Raw genomic sequence first — 21,645 nt, 5'->3', positions numbered from 1 at the left:
GCCTTCAGCATCAAAAAGGTTTACTTTAATCATTAGCAATGATAGGGGATTGGTTTACAGGCAGGAGCAATTTGGAATATCTCACAGTGGCAAGCTATCCCTTGTGGAGTTCCTCAGGGATCTCTTTTCAGAGCTTTTTTCTTATTACCTGTCTTAGTGACTTGGGTGAAAGATCATCTGAAATGTATCCAAATTTGTTGCCATGCAAAGATGGTCAGAATACTACAACATAAAAGCAGACCCCTTGGCCCATCCAGTCAGTGCCAAATTGATATTTTAAACTTTGCCTAGTCCCATCAACGCACGCCTAGACCATAGCCCTCCATACCCTTCCATCCATGTGCTTTAGTCCATAGCCCTCCATACCCTTCCATCCTTGTGCTTATCCACACTTCAATTGCGTGTTGCAGTTGGACTGGATCCACCACTTCCACTGGCAGCTCATTCCACACTCGCATCTCCCTCTGACTGAAGTTCCCTCTCGAGTCCCCCTTAAGTGTTTCACCAATCACCCCTAACCCATGACCTCTAGTTCTAGTAGCAAATGTCTGTTTGCATTTACTCCATCTATACACCTCATAATTTTGTTTACCTCAATCAAATCTCCCCTCATTTTCCTACGCTCCAGGGAATAAACTCCTAACCTATTCAACCTTTCCTGGTAACTCAGGTCCTCAAGTTTTGGGAACATCCTTGTAAATTTTCTCTGAACTCCGTTAAATTGTGTACCTTTCCTGTAAGTAGGTGACCAGAATTGCACATAATTCTCCAAATTTGGTTTCACTGTCTTACACAGCTTCAACATAACATAGGTGGGAAAGTAACGTGTAAGAAGGGCACCAAGTTTATAAAGGGAGGAAAGAGGTTAAATGAGTGAGCAAAAGTAAATCAGGTAGATTATAATGAGCACTGTCGCATGAACAAAGTCACTGGAGAGACACAGTTGGTAGATATGAAAAGTAGGCTTTTATTTTGATACATGGGCTAACAAATAAGCTAACGGTCTTTTTGGGAAGGAGCAAGGGAGAGTAAGAGAGAGAATCAAGTATATTAATGTGAAAATATTGGTACAATTTGATAAGGCTTTGGTGAGGTCGCACGGAGAATTAGCTGTAGTTTAGGGCTACATAATTTAGTAAAAAACTTATTTGCCTTGAAGGCAATGCAGCAGAGGTTTACTAAATTGATTTTGATTTTTCTCATGATTGTAGAGATTTGCACTATTGTCTGGATTTTAAAAGAATGAAAATAAAATCTCACTGAAACAGAAAACTCTGAAGTGGCTTGACATGATGTATGCTGTGAAGATAGGTATATGGAGTATTGAATCAGATGCATAGTCTCAGAATAGGAGGTCAGCCATTTAAAACCGAGTTGAGAAAAAATGTCTTCCATGAATTTTGTGGATCTAATATTTTTAGCCTGAGAGGTTGGTGGATACTAAGGTGCTTAAGTCTATCCAAGTCTGATAATTAATGTTTTTGGCAATCATGCAGAAAAATAAAGTCGAGGCTCAAGTTTGGATGAAGCAGTATTTTTACTGAGTAGCTGAATAGATTCTATTCCTGCTTCTATGTCTTGTGTTTTGATTTGGAAAGAAATATATTGCCTGTAGTAAATAGTTCAAGAGCAATTGTCGTCATTAGAGGCCTGCCGAAAGTTGGAGTGCGAGTATAAAAGGAACAGACTCTGTTAAAGCTGGTCTTTTTTTAGCGGCTCACAGGAGAGGAGCGTGTATTAGGTCATAGCCCGACAGGAGACAGGAGACAGGAGAAAGGAGCAGATTTGGGCAAGTCCAGTCTTCTTGGACAGCACAAGTGCAGAAAGTGTGGGCGTCAGAGGCCTAACCTCGGCTGTAAGTCATAGGAGGGTAGCCTCAAGCGAAGTGGCCATTGTCAGAGTGTGCCAGTGATAGTGTGGAGGCTTTGACTTAACAAGCCTTGGTGTGAACAGTCAAGAAAAGGCAAGCCTTTTCCTTTTTTGGTATAGAGTTGTTAAGATGGAATGTTTCTCCTATCAGATGTGGGAATTTGGGATACCTAACTATTTCCCTGATGACTACATCTGTGGGAAGTGCACCTAACTTCAGGATCATTCAGAAGGCCAAAGATATTATAACCGAGAATTATGAAGAGGTGGTTACACCCAGAGTACAGTCTTTGGACAGTAGATGGTGACTATCAGGAAAGGTAAAGGGATTAAGAAGTCAGTGCAGAGTTCCCCTGTGGCTGTTTCCCTCAGCAACAGGTATACCGCTTTGAATGCCTCTGGGGGGGGTGGGGGTGGAAATGACCCATCAGATCACAGCAGCAGTTGCCAGGATGGTGGCACTGTAGCTGGCTCTGAGTCTTGACAGGGAAGGGTAAAGTCAGACAGTATGGTAGTTATGGGGGACTCTATAGTTAGGGGGATAGAAAGGAAATTCTATGGCCGCAAAAGAGACACCAGGATGATGTGTTGCCTCCCTGGTGCTAAGGTTCATGATGTATAGAAGCAGCTGTAGGATATTCTCGGGGGGGGGGAGCGGGGAGGAAACAGCTAGAGGTCCTGATGCATATTGGCACCAAAGACCTAGAGGGAAGAGGTCTTGCACAATGAGTATATAGTGTTCGGAATGTGGCTGAAGAGAAGGACCTCCAAGGTTGTAACCTCCAGCTTACTCCCACAGGCTTATGCAGGCAAGAATGGGGTGATAGCACGTACAAATGAGTGGCTGCGGAGATGGTGCAGTGTTCAGGGTTTCAAGTTCTTCGATCGTTGGAACCTTTTCTGGAGAAGTGGTGACCTGTACAAGAGGGACAGGTTGCACCTGAACAGGAGGGGAAACAATGTCTGGGCCGGGAGGTTTATTGATGCTACTTGGGGAGTTTAAACTAGTTTTGCAGGAGGCTGGGAACTGGAGCCCCAGGTCAGTAAGAGAAGGATCAGACCGCAAGGTAGATGTCAGGGAAAGTGTTGAAGTAACAGGTATGATGGGTCAGATAGTTGGAAGTGTGTATATTTTAATGCTAGGAGAATTATGGGTAAGGGTGATGAACTTGGAGCATGGATCAGTACATGGAACAATGATGTTGTAGCCATTACCGAAACTTGATTGAGAGAGGAGCAAGAATGGGTGATTAATATACCAGGTTTTTGGCGTTTTAGAAAAGATAGAGAGGAGGAGGTAAATGAAGAGGTGGAATTGCACTATTAATGAGGGACAATATCACAGCTGCAGTCAGAGGAGACATAATAGAGGGGTCAGACACCAAACCTATTTGAGTGGAACTCAAGTATAGGAAGTGTGCAATTACACTGGTGGAATTGTACAGACCCCCGAATGCCCACTGGGACATGAAGGAATAGTTATGTGATCAGATTAAGGAAATGTTTGACAATAACAAGGTTGTTGTCATGAGGGATTTCAACTCTCCTAATATAAGTTGGGATCTTTCTAGTGAAACAGGTTTAGATGGGGCTGACTTTGTTAAGTGTGGTTTCTTAAATCAGCCCTTGGATGGTCCAGTTAGGGAAGGGGCCATACTGCACCTGGTGTTGGGTAATGAGCCTAGTCAGGTGAATGACCTTTCAGTGGATGAACAGTTAGAGTACAGTGACCACAACTCCTTAACTTTCAGGATACTATAGATAAGGATAGGTATGGACTTCTTGGGAGAGTTTTAAATTAGAGTCGAGGGCATGAGGCAGGAATTAAGCATTAATTTGGAACACCTTTACTCTGGCAGGTCCACATCAGATATATAGAAGGTGTTTAAAGATCAATTGCACAGAGTACTGGAAAAGTATGTTCCTGTTAGAAGACGATAAGGTATAAGAGCAGAATTTGACCATTTGGTCCTTCGAGTCTGCTCTGCCATTCAATCATGGCTGATCTCTCTGCCCCCCCCCCCCCACAGCCCCACTCCCCAGCCTTTTCCACGTAACCTTTGGTGTGGCCAATCAAGAATCTATTAATTTCTGCCTTAAATATACCCGATGACCTGGCATCCATAGCTGCCTGTGGTATTCTGCGTGGAGGTCAGTGGCCAGTGTGTTCCGCAGGGATCTGTTCTGGGACCCCTCCTCTTTGTGATTTTTATAAATGACCTGGATGAAGAAGTAGAGGGACGGGTTAGTAAGTTTGCTGACGACAGAAAAGTTGGAGGTGTTGTGGATAGTCTGGAAGGTTGTCAGAGGTTACAGCAGGATAGTGATAGGATGCAGAACTGGGCTGAGAAGTGGCAGATGGGCTTTAACCCAGAGAAGTGTGAAGTGGTTTATTTTGGTAGGTCCAGTTTGAAAACAGAATATAATATAAACGCTAAGACTCTTGGCAGTGTGGAGGAACTGGGGGATCTGGGCTGCATGTCGATAGGACACTGAAAACTGCTGCGCAGGTTGATAGTGTTGTTAAGAAGGTTTATGGTGTGTTGGCATTCATCAATTGTGGGATTGAGTTCAAGAGCCAGGAGGTAATGTTACAGCTATGTAAGACCTTGGTCAGACCCCACTTGGAGTACTGTGTTCAGTTCTGGTCACCTCACCACAGGAAGAATGTGGATTCTATAGAGAGTGTGCAGAGGAGATTTACAAGGATTTTGCCTGGATTGGAGGGTGTACCTTATAAGAATGGGTTGAATGTACTTGCCCTTTTCTCCTTGGAGTGGCGGAGGATGAGAGCTGATCTGATAGAGGTGTATAAGATGATGAGGGGCATTGATTGTGTGGATAGTCAGAGGCTGAAATGACTAACACGAGGCGGTATAGTTTTAAGGTGCTTGGAAATAGGTACCGAGGGGATGACAGGTAAGTTTTTTCACACTGAGAGTGGTGGGTGCGTGGAATACACTGCCGGCAGCGGTAGTGGAAGCAGATGCAATAAGGGGTCTTTTAAGAGCCTCTTGGAGATAGATACATGCAGCTTAGAGAAATAGAGGGCTATGTGCTAGGGAAATTAGGTAGGTTACATGGTTGGCACAACACCGTGGGCCGAATGGCCTGTAATGTGCTGTAAATTTCTGTGTTCTGTGTTGACAAATCTCCACCCTCTGGCTAAAGAAATTTCTCTGCATCTCTGTTTTAAATGGATGCCCCTCTAATCTGAGGCTGTAACTTCTTCTAGACTCTCCCACCATGGGAAACATCTTTTCCACATCTATCCTGTCTAGGCCTTTCAACATTCAAAAAGTTTCAGATTCCCCCTCATCCTTCTAAATACCAGTCAGTATAGGCCCATAGCTATCAAACATTCCTCGTCTGATAATCCATTAATTTCCGGAATCATCCTTGTGAACCTCTGAACCCTCTCCAATGCCAGCACATCTTTTCTTAGATAAGGAACCCAAAGCTGTTCACAATACTCAGGATGAGGTCTCACCAGTGCCTTATTAAGCCTGAGCATCGCATCCCTGCTCTTATATTCTAGACCTCTTGAAATGAATGCTAATGTTGCATTTGCTTTCCTCACTGCTGACTCAACCTGCAAGGTAACCTTTAGGATGTTCTGCGCAAGGACTTGCATCTCAGATTTTTGGATTTTCTCCCCATTTAGAAAATAGTCTGCAGATTTATTTCTTCAACCTAATGCATGACCATAGATTTTCCAACATTGTAATTTCCTCAAAGAATTCCAACAGATTGGTCAGGCAAGATCTTCCGTTAAGGAAACCATGCTGGCTTTGTCCTATCTTGTCCTGTGTCACCAAGTACTCTATAAACCTCAACCTTAACGATTGACTCCAACATTTTCCCAACCACTGAGGTCAGGCTAACTGGTCTATAATTTCCTTTCTACTGCACTCCTCCTTCCTTAAAGAGTGGAGTGACATTTGATGCCATTCTTTACCAGCAGAGCCCTGCCACCCCCTCTGCCTACCTCCCTACCTCTCCAGTACAACGTGTGACCTTGAATATTCAGCTCTTTTCTACAACTATCCTTTAGCCATGATTCAGTGATGGCCACAACATCATACCTAACAAGATCATCCACGTTATTTCTTATACTCTGTGCGCTGAGATATAACACTAAGTACTGTATTTACTACTATTTTTGATTCTGCATCCCAAATGCACTGATACTTAGCCTGCTGGCTGCAATTTTGTCCTGTCATCTGCTGCACTTCCTGACAGTCTGACTGCATGCTATCCTTGCTTTTTTACCATGCATCCTAACTTGAGTCCCTTCACTCTGGTTCCCATCCCCCGCCAAATTAGTTTAAATCCTCCCCATCAGTGCTAACAAACTGCCTGCAAAAATTTTGGTCCCCCTTGGGTTCAGGTGTAACCTGTCCCTTTTGTGCAGGTGATACATCCCCCAGAAGAGATCCCAATGATCCAAGAACCTGAAACCCTGCACCAGCTTCTCTGCCAAATCATCCGGTTTCTAGCCTCACTGGTGCATGACACAGGTAGCAATCCTGAAATTACTACCCTGGAGGTCCTGCTTCTCAGCTTTCTGCCCAGCTCTCTAAATTCTCTCTTCAGGACCTCTTTGCTTTTTCTTCCTATGTCATTGGTACCAGCATGTACTGAGATATCTGGCTGCTCTCCTTCCTCCTCCAAAATGCTGTGGACGAGATCCAATACATCCCTGACGCTGGCACCTGGGAGGCAAAACACCATCCGGATGTCCTGTTCACATCCACAGAATCTCCTGTTTGTTCCTCTGACCGTTCAGTCCCCTATCGCTACCGCTCCCCTCTTCTCCCTCTTTTCCGTCTGCACTGCAGACCCAGGTTCAGTGCCGGTAACCTAGTCTCCATTCCTTCTCCTGACGGTCACCCAGCTACCTGACTCCTGCAACTTTGGGGTGACTACTTCCATATAGCCCTGATCAATGATCTCCTCTTTCTCCCATACAAGCCAAAGGACTTCAACCTGGATGCACTTCACGCAGATATTGTTCCCTGGGAGACTCTGGGTCTCCCTGGACTTCCAGCATGAAGAAAGGATGGGGATAGAAAGATATGAGAACTTTGGATGTTCAGAGAGGTGATGAATTTAGTCAAGAAGAAAAAGGAAAAGTACATAAAGCTTCAGAAGTCAGGATCAAACAAAGCACATGAGGATTATAAACAAGCCAGAAAAGAACTAAGGAAGGGAATTAGGAAAACCAGGAGGGGCTATGAAAAGTCCTTGGTAAGTAGGATTAAGATGAATTCCAAGTCATTCTATACATGAAGAGTAAAAGGATAACTAGGGAGAGGGTGGTACAATTCAAAGAATGTAAGTGAGGTACTTAATGAGTACTTTGCTTCAGTTTTAACCAAGGAAAAGGATATGGAGGACCAGGAGATCAGATCATTACTGAGTGTATAAATAGGTTAGGGAATTTAGAGGTAAAGGAGGAGGAAGTATTGGTCCTCCTAGGGAGTATTAAGATGGATAAGTCTCCAGAGCCTGATGGTATTTAACCCAGGTTATTGAAGGAGACAAGAGACGAGATTGCAGAACCTTCAACCAGTATCTTTGTGTCCTTTCTAGCCACAGGCAAGGTCCTGGAGAACTGGAAAGTTGCTAATGTTTTACCTCTATTTAAGAAGGGAATAAGGGAAAATCATGGGAACTATAGCCTGGAGAGTCTTGCATCAGTTGAAGGGAAGTTAATGGGATGGGATATATGAGCATTTGGAAATCCATGGCTTAATTAGGGAGAGCCAGTATGGCTTTGTGTGTGGTAAGTCGTGTTTTACTAACTTGATTGAGTTTTTTTTTTGACAAACTGAGGAGAGAGATTGATGAGTGTAGGGCAGTGGATGTTATCTACATGGATTTTAGTTAAGGAGTTTACAAGTCCCTCATGGAGGCTAATCCAGAAGATTAAGATGCTCGGGATTCACGGTGAATTGGCTTGTACAAACACCATTTCCAGAAAAGTAGGGATATTTTCCAAAATTCAATAAAAATGAAAATCTGTGATATGTTAATTCACATCAACTTTTATTTAACTGACAAAAGTACAAGGAAAAGATTTTCAATAGGTTTACTGACCAACTTAATTGTATTTTGTAAACATACACAAATTTAGAATTTGATGGCTGCAACACACTCAACAAAAGTTGGAACAGAGTTAAAATAAGATTGAAAAGTGCACAGAATATTCAAGTAACACCAGTTTGGAAGACTCCACATTAAGCAGGCTAATTGGTAGCAGGTGAGGTATCATGACTGGGTATAAAAGTAGCGTCCATCAAAGGCTCAGTCTTTGCAAGCAAGGATGGGTCGTGGCTCACCCCTTCATGCCAAAATTCGTGAGAGAATTGCTAGTCAGTTCAAAAGGAACATTTCTCAACACAAGATTGCAGAGAATTTAGGTCTTTCAACATCTACAGTACATAATATTGTGAAAAGATTCAGAGAATTCAGAGACATCTCAGTGCGTAAAGGGCAAGGTCGGAAACCACTGTTGAATGCGTGTGGTCTTCGAGCCCTCAGGTGGCACTGCCTAAGAAGCCGTCATGCTACTGTGACAATTATAGCCACCTGGGCTCAGGAGTACTTCGGAAAACCATTGTCACTCAACACAGTCCGTCACTGCATCCAGAAATGCAACTTGAAACTGTATTACGCAAGGAAGAAGCCATACATCAACTCTATGCAGAAACGCCGGCGAGTTCTCTGGGCCCGAGCTCATCTCAGATGGACCAAAAGACTGTGGAACCCTGTGCTGTGGTCAGAGTGGGTCCACATTTCAGCTAGTTTTCAGAAAAAACGGGCGTCGAGTTCTCCGTGCCAAAGATTGAAACGACCATCCAGATTGTTATCAGCGAAAGGTGCAAAAGCCAGCATCTGTGATGGTATGGGGGTGCATCAGTGCCCACGGCATGGGTGAGTTGCATGTATGTGAAAGTACCACTGACTCTGAGGTGTATATTAGGATTTTAGAGAGACATATGTTGCCATCAAGGCGACGTCCATGCTTATTTCAGCAGGACAATGCCAGACCACATTCTGCACGGGCTACAACAGCGTGGCTTTGTAGACACAGAGTGCGTGTGCTTAACTGGCCTGCTGCCAGTCCAGATCTGTCTCCTATTGAAAATATATGGCGCATCATGAAGAGGAGAATCAGACAACGGAGACCACGGACTGTTGAGCAGCTGAAGTCTTATATCAAGCAAGAGTGGACAAAATTTCCAGTTGCAAATCTACTACAATTAGTATCCTCAGTTCCAAAACGATTAAAAAGTGTTATTAAAAGGAAAGGTGATGTAACACAATGGTAAACATGCCTCTGTCCCAACTTTTGTTGAGTGTGTTGCAGCCATCAAATTCTAAATTTGTGTATGTTTACAAAATACAATTAAGTTGGTCAGTAAAACTATTGAAAATCTTTTCTTTGTACTTTTGTCAGTTAAATAAAGGTTCACATGAATTAACATATCACAGATTTTTGCCTTTATTGCATTTTGGAAAACATCCCAACTTTTCTGGAAATGGGGTTTGTACATAGAAGAGAGAGGATAGTGGTTGAGGAGACTTGAGTTGGTCTATAATTAGTAGGGTTCTGCAGGGATTCTGCACTGGGACCTGAAGGAGGTTTATAAGATTATGAGGGGTATAGATAAGAGTGGACAGAGTCTATCTGTTTCCCAGGGTTTTAATGTATATAAATGACCTGGATAAAAATGTAGATGGATAGGTTGGTAAATTTGCAGATGATACCAAGATTGGTGGAGTTGTGGATAGTGTAGAAGACTGGCAAAGAATGCAGCACAGTAAAAGTGAGGTGTTGCAGTGCAAATGCAAAGAGACAGTACACTGTTTGGGCAGGGGCCTTAACAGTGTTGCTGAGTAGAGAGATCTAGGATCCATGTTCATAGCTCCTTGAAAGTGGCCATGCAAGTCGATAAGGTAGTGGAAGAAGCATATGGAATGCTTGCTTTTATTAGTTGAGGTATTGAGTTCAAAAGTCAGGAAGTTTGTTGCAACCTGATGACATTTTGGTTAGGCCACTTGTAGGAAGGATGTTGAGGCTTTGGAGAGGGTGCAGAAGAAGTTCACCAGGATGCTGCCCGGTTGAGAGGGCATGTGCTATCATGAGAGGCTGAATAAACTTAGGTTGTTTTCTTTGGACCGTCGGAGGCTGAGGGGAAATCTGATGAAGGTTTATAAGGTTATGAGAGGCATAGGTAAAGTGGCAGATGGTATCTGTCTCCCAGGGTTGATGTGTCTAATACCCGAGGGCATGCATTGAAGGAGATTTTTGATTTGCTTTTTAGTTGGTTTGGCACAACATTGAGGGCTGAATGGCCTGTTCCTGCACTGTACTTTTCTATTATTCTATAATTCTGTGACAAAATCTTGGGTGAAACTTACTACCAAACAGCATTGGAGTACCCTCACAATGGAGGATGCTTCCTTCCTTTTTCTCACTAAATCTTAGCCTTGCCAGCGAAGTTCAGACAATTATCAATGCTCATTAAATCCCTATTTGTCCACTTAAATGATACCATGACATTATGTGAAGTATAGAAACTTTTCTTGTTTGTTTTGCAATTTTATGACTATAGTGCAATCATAACACATGTTGGAATCAGTTGGTTTTTTAATGTTTTTCATAAGGTATTAGTTGAATTACTATGTTTTTAGCAAGATTCAAATTGTAGTTTACTAACATAATTTGTATTTTAACTTCTTCACAATATATTGTGTTAGACTCCACCTACAGGTGGTAGAGTGATATAACAGTTACATAACGGTTTATCATCATTCCTCATTAGCTATGTGTTGAACGTGCTATTCCTGTGTGTCTTTTAATTGTCATTTGTTTATCTCAGGAGTGTGGCCTTATCTCAGTATACATGTCAGTCTCTGCAAAAATTGCCATCTTTGTTCTTGTTCTTGTCTTTGTCTTTATCCTTGGTTCTGTTAAGTTTCTTGTGCGCTGTGTCTGTTCCTTTGTTTAAACCTTAAATAAACAATCATAAAGCAGCAAGTTTTCAACTCATTCTTGGACTCCTAAAACAACTGTGGATCAAAAATCATCAGATCTGACAGGCAGTTGGCACATTTTGTTCAGTGAGTATTGGCTTACCCTTCAGATGTTCAGTAGTCACAGGGAAAGAATGAAACTTGTAGTTCAGGGCATCCCAGAATAGCTATACAACCAATAGAGTATTTTTGGCTATGTGGAGTTCAGAGGTAGTGTGCTACAGTGGTAGTAACTGTTATTTTACTTTCAATAGATGATGGTGGAGCAACGCCAGTACAGGATGAACATAATTCAGGCTCAGATGATCAGGAAGACCCAACTGAACACTGTGCAGCATCTGAAGGCAGCAGTGTAGGTCACCATACTGAGGTGAGAGACTTGCCATCTTGATCCTATCACACTCTGCTCCAGCATTGTCATCATCTTGAGCAACACCGGAGGCTGGAGGAATTCAGGAGCTCTGGCAGCATGAATAGAAAGAAATGAACAGTTGACATTTTGGGTCAAGACTCTTCATTGGGACTGAAAAGAAAGAAGAAAGATGGCCTATATAAAAAGGCGGGGGGAGGGGTGATGCAAGAGCTAGTAGGTCCAGGTGAGAGGGTTTTGATAGGCAGGTGAGGGAGAGGGAGTGTGGGAATGATGTAAGAAGCTGAGAGGAGACGAGTGGAAGTGGGAAAGGTCTGAAGAAAATTGTTGGTGGATGGCCTCTCCCTGAGATAACTGTCACCCTCACAGTTGCTCTTGAACATACAAATGCATGAATTAGAAGCATGAATAGACTACACAACCACTCAAACCTGTTCACCATTAAGTAAGATCATAGTGAAATAATTAGGTTGGGGTTAGTGAGTTTCACAGCACAGAATAGGCCCTTCTTGCCCAGCAACCCCTGACTTAACCCCGACCTAACCATGGGAAAATTTACTGTGGCCTATCTGATACATCTTTGTACTGGGGGGGGGGGCGGGGAGAGGACTGGAGCACTCGGTGAAGACACACCTATCATTAGAGTCACCTTGTCTGTGCTTTATCTCGCCAATGTAGAGGAAGCCATATTGAAAGTATTGAATATGACAATTACAAATGGAGGATGTGTTTCCTAATAGATTTTTTTCTGGCTCTGCATTTATTTGTGTCAAATTAGTCCTCTGAGCATTCCTTTGGAATGTTTCATTCTGTAAAGCACTCTATTTTGAATTTGGACAACATATGCTTTGGTTCGTGACGTTTTTACAGCTTATTTGGTTTTAAGCATGGAACATGTATATTTAGAGGAGAAAACTTTGCTACTGATAAAGGCATTACCTGCTGTACTCAAACAACAGGAATTCTGCAGATGCTGGAAATTCAAGCAACATACATCAAAGTTGCTGGTGAACGCAGCAGGCCAAGCAGCATCTATAGGAAGAGGCGCAGTCGACGTTTCAGGCCGAGACCCTTCGTCAGGACTGCTGTACTCAACCCTGTTTCCAATAACAAATATACTTTGGCCCCTCTAACGCTGAGCATGCATTCCTTAGAGGTGGAGCGCTATGTAAATCCGTGCTATGCGGGATCATTATAACATTACGTAAATGGGCATGTGTGCCTGATTTTTAACAAAAGTCAGACCCAAGATGTATGACATGATATTTTATGCATGCACGGTAGTTTGTGGAGTAACAAATATGCAAATGGGCCTAACCTTTACATCAGTGGAGCAGTAACGTGTCACAGCAGCGAAAGCAGGTGGTGGTTACATCTTGGAGGAGGGACTAGGCTGTGGGTCCTCCTCTAACAGTGGCTCTCTTTTCAAATTGGCGTTGAGACTTGACTTCCTTTTCTAAAGTTTCCACTCTGAAGACATTCTCGGTAGCAGGAAATCCTGTCGAGAATACCTCTCTTTGCCTATTGCTTCACTCCCAGTCAGGGTCATTATCGATGAACATTGCAAATTTCAAAGAGGCACCAACATCTACCTGATTCTCATCAGCTTTCAAACAGCATATCACTTGCAGTTTCACAACCATGCTGATGCTTTTCCTGGACATCTTACATGTACTCCCCTCGCTGGAAGTTGCAGGCCGTTTTCCATACATTATAGGTGCGGAAAAAAATGAAATAAATGGGCGAGAATTCCCTCGAACGTTTACACTCTCGAGGGAGGCAGAGTGTGATCTATTGCTTGATTGGCTGTAAGTGGCTCAGAAGGATGTAAAGCTCTTTCATTGGCTGATTGAATGTTTACTGTAATGGTGGCTGCTCTTAAAGTTTTAAGTGTTGTTTAGAATGAATTTTTGTCATTAAAAAAATTTCAATAAGGAATTGAATAACAACGTTGTAACGAATCAGTGTTATGTGGGATCTGAGTGTATCCTCATCTTAATTTTGAGGTTTGAAATGTAAAAAAAGTATTCCAACAATTCTATAGGAATTTTCTTTGTAAATTTGGAATCTAGGGAAGAAAATATTTGTTTTGGATGGTCTGAATAGGAATGTTTAGGTTTATTTGTTTAAGGGGAATGAGTGACTATATTCAAATAAACAATGTGTTGTAAATGATTTGTAAATTAGATTCTGAGTGATTTTCATCTTGGTGGAGAGTCTAGAAGTGAGATGTATGGAGTTAAAGGACAAGGTGTAAACTTGTTAATACTAATTACCTTTATGGAAGATTAAGATTTTTTGCATTTTCTATAACTGGGCAAAAGATATTAATTTATTGGGTATATTTAAGGCCACTTATTTTTGTGTGTTAGAGGGATCTAGGTATTGAGCAAGAAAGTGAGCAAGTGGATGATTAGCTAGGCTCTTGTGAGAGAGTAGGCTTACAAAACTGAATGGCCCAACTCTCATTTTTATTTTAGTGTTCACCCTCGTTTTGCCTTCAATCTTTTCCAGCCTTTTATCTTGTCCTCCAGCAATGTTCTTTGGGCATTTCCACCTATCTTCTTGTCTGACCAGTGACTGCAGCATATTAATCTCTGAAGTTCCTTGGCCAAACACCTCTGTTTCCACATTTACAAGTCTTAACTAATTCATTGTTGTAGCAAAGATTTGACATTGCTCTTCATAATGTTCCCTCTGATTTCTCTTCCCCACCCTCCCACTCTTTTTGTTTTTTCATTTTCTGAAATAGCATATATTAATTATGTTAATGGATTTTTAAAAACCCCAATTATTGCAATTTTTGATTTTGCTTCTGTTTCAGGACGAAAGTCACAAGGAAGATCAGAGTGATGCAGAAGACAGTGATGGTCCTGGCCATCCAGAAAGCAGAGAGGAAAATAATGTTAGCTCTGATTCTGAGAGTGAAAAAAACAAAAATGTTTGCAATATTGAACAATCAGATGATGAAGCAGGTAACGATAAAGAGAATCACTTCACAAATGAAGGAAGTGGAGGAGAACCTGAAGGGAGCCACGATCAACTGAATGACACAGACAGTGAAAAGGATGGAAGAATGTCACCTGTACAGCACGAGAGCAGAGGAGCCAGTGATAATGACAGTCCTGGACCTCTCACGGCTTCCAAAAGTGATGATGAGCAGGAGGAGAATAAAAAAACAGGTACTTGATGCTGTTGTTTAAATTAGTGCTGAAAATGGAGAAGATATTTCTTCCTTCTACAGACCATCCTAAGGCCTGGATGTCCCCTTCATTTCATGGTATCCTAAATTCTGTCTTGATGAGGTTCTGTAATATGTTCAGCAGTCTGTTATTTAAAGTCGTCTGATATGGTGATTTAATCTAATATTCTATTCTTAAATTTGTTATACTGTTTCAGTAGAGTAGTCACATAAATAGAATCTATGTAGATTGTATTTTTACTTTCAGTATGTTGTACCAGTATTTCTCAGCTTAGCTTATGTCTTCAAAACAAATTCTTTCTTTTCTGTCCTTAATGCTTCACTTGCCCCCTGAAGTATCATAAGTTAAATTGATATGGGTAATAACTATAATTCTTGAATATTTATTCACTTCAGAAGTACACAGTAGGCTAGCAAAGATCTTGGGGATATGTAGCCTTGCAAAGTATGTTGACGAGCTTAAATTTTCATGGTCACAGGATTTATGTTTGAATATTTTATTTCGTCCCTGGATCTAAGGTAGGTAAAGTGTGACCTGCTGAGTCTGCATTAGAGAGAAATAAAAATGCTCATTGTCAAACCAAATGGCTTCCTTGTAAGAGATCTTATTATGTTCAATGAGAATAGCATTGGCTCTATGGTGATGTGCTCTATTCTTGTATAGTGAGCCCAGCTGTCGAGGACTCACTTGGATGAAGCATTGACATTGCCCCCTATCTTCAAATATCAGCAGATCAGTTGTGGCTTTACATGTATTTCGTTTGGAGCATGGTATAATTTCTACAGCTGGTGGAACCTGTGGCGGCTACTCAAAACAAACCAAAACTGCCAAGAGATTTAGTAAGGGAATTAATGGTGTATGGCGTGCTTCCAAATAATCAAGTTGCAAGTCGGGGTGGGGGGAAGTACATTTGATCCTTCATTGCAAAACCAGCAAAGATGAGCAATATTAACGATAACAGAATTAGCATCACCAAACACTAAAAGGATTGATTGACTCGTAATTTTCTCAAGCTGTATGTATATCATTGCCTTCTAGTGCCTCCCTCAGTACTGTTAAACCTGAGTGAAGCCGAACCAATTCCTTAATACCTCTTATAATTGGGGAATAAGTCCTGTCAAGGGTTGCAGCCCAGAAGCAGGTTTACTTTGTACTGAGTTGATTCACTGTCCATAAATTAAATCAAACATGCTTTTGAAGCTTGGCTGCAAGCAGAATTTAGATGCACTTAACATTTAGTGATTTATTTTATTGAACTATTCATACACATAATGTATCATTTGTATGTACAGTTGCTTGAGGCAGTAAATATTTAATCTTGAAATAGCTCAGGGGTCCCCAACCTTTTTTGCACAGTGGACCAGTTTAATATTGACAATATTCTTGCGGACCGGTCGACTGGTTGTGGGGAGGGGTGGTGTTCAAGTAGGGTTAAACTCACCTTTTACAGTTAGGGTTGCCAACTTTCTCACTCCCAAATAAGGGACAAATGTAGCAGTCAGATGTGGGACCGTGTTTACCTCAAGAAAGACTACCATGACCATGAAACCTTGCGCGGGCACCTGTGTGCGCATGCGTGACGTGCACATGCGTGTACATGCCAATTTTTTTTTCCACAAATCGATTTTGACTTAATCTTCCCAACTACACTGTACGTACATTATTTCTATTTTATATAGGCTGTGTATTTATCATATCATTCCTGCTTTTACTATATGTTAGTGTTATTTTAGGTTTTATGTGTTATTTGGTATGATTTGGTAGGTTAATTTTTGGGTCTGGGAATGCTCAAAAATTTTTCCCATATAAATTAATGGTAATTGCTTCTTTGCTTTACGCTGTTTCGGCACGAAAGGTTTCATAGGAACGCTGTACCTTAGCGGGGGAAATACGGGACAGGGGCAGTCCCGTATGGAACAAACCAATTTAACCCAATATATGGGATGTCCCGGCAAATATGGGACAGTTGGCAACCCTAGGTTCAAGTTCATCAGTGTGTGACAGGGAATGAGGAAAGGTGCAGCTGACTCATATCGTTTCCTCGTGGCCCGGTAGCACATGTGGTTGGGGGCCACTGAAATAGCTCATTTTGATAAGTATTAGAATGTGTATGGGCAAATCAGAGAACTGTGAAGTTGTAGGTTCCAATATCATTTTGTTTCTATCCAGTACTTCTCTCCACCCTCTTTCTGGTGAGCATAACTGTATACTGACAAGGCAGCAACCCTACGCTGAACCTGTAATTGATGTGCAAGTTCAGACAAGGATCCTCATATTTCCTTATGACATTGAAGGCCACTAAGTCCATCACATCTATGCCATTTCTAGAGAAACCCATCTCTTCCATTCCCTCAGGTATTTCCCTGTAACCTATTCTCTCTTGTATGATCATTATCACCACTCCAATTTTCTTAATGCCCTCCAATACCAAGAGTAATTGCAGCAGCCGACCAGGCCACATTTGAAATGTGGAAGGAAACTTGAACACTCAGGGAGAAACCTGCTTAACAGAGGAGGTGTAAAATCCACAAGATAGCAACAGAGGTTAGGATTAAATGTGATTTCTGGAGCTGAGTGGCAGCAGGTCTGCTAACTGCCATTGCACCTTCCAAAAGAATTGTACTGAAGACGAACAATTCTCAACAGATTTTTTTTCTCTGATTCTAGCTATAGTATCCAGTTCCCTTACTGAGTTCAACTTACTATTGAGCGAATCTTTGAATGTAGTTGTTGTTCAGCAGTTCCATTTGAAACCTTAACTAAAGGATGTTGTATCAGAAAAGAGAAAGGGAAGTGGATTTTATGAATGATGTGGTAGAGTGATGGTCTGAATACCAACCAATTCCATGTCTAAATGTATTGCTTTTCTATTTCAGTGAAAAGGAAGAAGCCAGTACTTCCTGATAGTGAGGATGAGAAAGAAGTACGGAATAATTGTGAGTATCCAACAGGGATGAGGGCAGCTTTTATATGCATTATTTTAAATAAACACTTATCAAATGGTGATGTGTGGAACCTTCCATCATCACTCGCTACAGTAAGGGCATCTAAGGATGAATAATCTTTTGAGAATGCTATGTGGTTAGCCCATCAAAGTACTTTCCTATCACTCAGAGAACAGATAAGTCTTTGAAATGGTTAACAACCTGCTGCAGTTAATAGGACTAGTCTAAATAAGATGCTATTTTTCCCTTCCTACAGCTGCAAAGAAAACACGCTTGATGTCAGACAGTGAGGATTCGGACAGTGACGTTGCTCCCACCAAGAACACTGTCATTGACTCTGATAGGGAGGAATCAGATAGTGAATCTGGTGACACAAAGAGAAAGCAGGCTGTCTCAGGAAGCCAGGAGTCAGACAGTGAAGCTGATGTTGCTCCAGTAAAGAGGATAATTTCAGATGATGATTCTGACAGCAGCGTGAACACTTCAAAAGCCAAGCATGTAGCCTCTGATGATGACTCTGGCAGTGACTCAAATACGCGTGTAAAAAAGCAGGTTGTTTCTGATGCTGAGGATTCTGATAGCAATGTGGGTGTAAGGAAAAAGCGGGTCTTCTCGGATGGCGATGGTTCAGAGAGCGATTCTGCTCCGAAGGAAAAGCGCATTGTTTCAGACGATGAGGACTCCAACTCAGACAGTGATACAGCTGCTAAGAAAAAACGCATCCTTTCTGCTGGTGAGGATTCCGACAGTGATGCTGCACCAGGAAAAGAGTCCAAGGCTATGTTATCTGACAGTGATGAAGAAAATAAGCAGCCTGCTCAGAAAGCTGAATCCGGTCTGTTTGGCAGTGACAGTGAATCTGAGGATGAGTAAGTGATGTGTTCTTAAAGCTAGGATGGGAGTATTGTAGGTGAATTGCATTATTTCCCCAATTCTCCATCCTAGATTGTTTTGGAATGATTTTAGTAAATGCTGATGACTCTTTATAGTGTGTATGACTGAACTTTGAAGAGCACTCAGTACTATTGTCCAGTGCTGAGAGTTTCTGAACTGTACCATTTAGCCCCAGGCTACAGTCTCAAGGAGTAACAGTAAGTTATTGTTTATGCTACCAGGATAAGTCGGTCATTGCAGAAAAAAACACATCAGACTTTGAGGTATTTTGTTGATAAACGGTTTCCTTGCTGTCTATTGACTAACTCATTAGGGAGAAAAAGCATTCGCTAACTCATGATAAATCATTATCTGAAACTGTCTGTTTTGAGTACTGAATTTTAATGCTTTTATAATTTGATGTGAACCCTTTAATTCCTACCAATTAAGTTAAAGATGTACATTATTCTTCGCTCTGTATTTTCTTAACTCATTTATTGAATTTGCAAAGTACTCTTTGCTGTTTATGCCTGCTTATTTCTCTCATCCTGAGACCAAAATGTCATCATTTGTACAGGAGAGCTAATAGAACTGTCTTTTCAGCATCTCTTTTGTATTTACCCCATTCCTTATTTAATGATCTCTTACTGTCTGTTGGCCTGTATTTGTTTTTTCCCTCTTTGTTGATGGTATGTTCGAAGATAAATAACTCTGTTGCAAAAAGCTGTTGAAACTTCCTCCTTTGAGGAATATGTCAAGACTTACAATGACTAACATGTTTTTAAGTTCCTGGATGGTTATCCCTCTTGCGTCTCCCACACCTCACATTATTTTTCTTTTTCCTTTTAAGTTTTTAATTTGCTGTACCTTATCACTTCAGTTAACATCATTGTAATGTTTCAAAGTCTTATTTGCTCTTTAGTTAATCATTTGGCATTGTAGAAATTGATTTATGGTCAAAAAATGAGTCAGAATGCATGGTACTTGAGTGCCGTTATGTTTAACCTCTTCCAGTTCTGAAGTAATGTACTAATTTGTAATCCAGTTAGCTTTCACATACAAGGCAAACTCTTCACACCTTCACAATTGTTCAGTATTCCATTAAGTAAAGACTCACGTGTACCTAGTTTCTAACTTGCTGGTATAGTAAAAATGTTGCGTTGAAAATATTGTATAAACAAAAAGCTGCATTCCTTCTCTAGAAAAGCAGGCAAGATATAGGCTGATAAAGTCAAGGTCAGAATTCTCTTTCTGCATTTGGAATGTTTGCTGTGAACTTGATGGGCTAAAGAGCCTACTTCCTGACGCTAAATACCTCACGGCAGTGACTTGTATCTTGTGAAATCACCCACCATTACTTTATGGAAGCAGTGAAAAGCTGACATTTAAGTAGTACTTGAGGTTGTTTAATATCATTTCCTGTATACAGATGTAAAGAAGAACAAAATAATTGTTACTCCAGATCAGATGCAGCACAAAAAAAACACAAAAGATAAAGAACACAATGATAATTAAAAAACACAATCAATATAAATACCTAAGATAATGTATATACATATGTTTACTGCCTTTAGGCAAATTAGGGTGGAAAAATCCCCAGGGCCTGACAAGGTGTTCCCTTGAACTCTGTGGGAGGCAAGTGCAGAAATTGCAGGGGCCCCGGCAGAGATAGTTAAATCACCTTAGCGACAGTGTTGTTGGAGAATAGCCGATGTTGCTACCCTCAGCTGTTCAAGAAAGGCCCTAAACATAAGCCAAGAGATTATAGGCCAGAGAGCCTGATATCAGTATTGAGAAAGTTAATTGGAAGGTATTCTAAGGGACTGGATATATGAGTATTTGGATAGACATGGACTGATTAGAGATCGTCAGCATGGCTTCATGTCTGACCAGTGTTATGGAGATTTTCAAGGAAGTTATTAGGAAAGTTGATGAAGACAAGGCAGTGGATGTTGTCTACTTGGACTTTAGCAAAGCATTTGACGAGGACCCACATGGGAGGTTGGTTAAGAAGTATCAGTCGCTCGGCATTCAAGATGAGGTAGTAAATTGGATTAGACATTGGTTTCATGGGAGAAGCTGGAGAGTGGTAGGAGATGGTTGCCTCTGTAACTGGAGGCCTGTGACTAGGGAAATGCCACAGAGATCGGTGCTGTGTCTATTGCTGTTTATCATCTATATCAATGATCTGGATGATAATATGGTTAACTGGATCTGCTAATTTTGTGGATGTCACCAAGATTAAGGGTGTAGTGGACAGCAAGGAAGACTATCAGAGCTTGCAGCAGGATCTGGACCAGCTGGAAAAATGAGCTGAAAAATGGCAGATGGAATTTAATGCAGACAAGGGTGAGATGCTGGACTTTGGTAGGCCGAACCAGGGTAAATCTTGCACTGTAAATGGTAGGGCACTGAACTGTGCCGTACACAAACGTATTTGGGCATACAGGTCCATAATTCATTGATGTCACAGCTAAGTAGAGTTGTAAAGAAAGCTTTTGGCACATTGGCCTTCATAAATCAAAGTACTGGGTGTAAGGAATGGGATGTTATGTTGAACTTGCATACGACATGTGAGGCTTAATTTGGAGTATTGTGTGCAATTTTGGTCACCCTACCTCAGGAGCAATGTAAACAAGATTGAAAGAGTACAGAGAAATCTACAAGGATGTTGCTGGGACTGGAGGACCTGAGTTATAAGGAAAGGTTGACTTGCTTGGGATTTATTCCTTAGAATGTAGAAGATTGAGGGGAGATTTGATCAAGGTATACAAAATTATGAGGGGTATAGATAGGGTAAATGCAAGAAGGCTTTTTCCACTGCAGTTGGGCATGATTACACTTGGAGGTCATGGGTTAAGGGTGAAAGATGGTAAGTTTAAGGGGAACATGGTGGGGAAAACTTCTTCACTCAGGTTTGTGAGAGCGTGGAGTGAGCTGCCAACACTCGTGGTGCATGGGAATTTGATTTGAACATTTTAGAGAAGTTTGCATAGGTAGGGGTATGGAGGGCCGAGGTCCTGCTGAAGGTCGATGGATGCAGGCAGTTTAAATGGTTCGGTGCAGACTAGATGGGCCAAATGGCCTTTTTCTGTGCTCTACTTTTCTTGGCTCTGTGACTCTTTACATTGATTGTATGTCCATAAACTGACGCTGGGCATGGGGGTATCTGTACATAAGGTGGCTGACAGGAAATTATAAAGTATCGGTGATGGGGCGTGTGAAGTGTTGATCAGCCTTGCTACTTGGGGAAAGTAACAGTCCTTGAGCAGAGTGGGTAGGATCATTCATGATACCGGTCCTTTTCTGGCACCTTTATGTATATATGTCCTTGATGGAG

General features: G+C 41.6%; 1 protein-coding gene across 2 annotated transcripts in view; it reads left to right on the top strand.

The window, feature by feature from the left end:
- LOC134345424 (protein IWS1 homolog) overlaps window positions 1-21,645 on the top strand; it is a 63,318-nt gene that overhangs the window by 13,654 nt on the left and 28,019 nt on the right. Inside the window, exons 2-5 of one of the 2 annotated variants that reach the window (XM_063046059.1) lie at window positions 11,169-11,284; window positions 14,109-14,466; window positions 17,364-17,423; window positions 17,689-18,301. In XM_063046059.1, the coding sequence (XP_062902129.1) occupies window positions 11,169-11,284; window positions 14,109-14,466; window positions 17,364-17,423; window positions 17,689-18,301 (1,147 nt within the window). The remainder of the gene's footprint in view (window positions 1-11,168; window positions 11,285-14,108; window positions 14,467-17,363; window positions 17,424-17,688; window positions 18,302-21,645) is intronic. The other variant, XM_063046060.1, reaches the window with a different exon arrangement.

The sequence above is a fragment of the Mobula hypostoma genome, chromosome 4 (genome assembly GCF_963921235.1).
Source record: "Mobula hypostoma chromosome 4, sMobHyp1.1, whole genome shotgun sequence".
Taxonomy (NCBI): Eukaryota; Metazoa; Chordata; class Chondrichthyes; order Myliobatiformes; family Myliobatidae; genus Mobula; species Mobula hypostoma.
The sequence above is the reverse complement of the archived record's forward strand: the minus strand, read 5'-3'. Positions and strand labels throughout refer to the sequence as shown.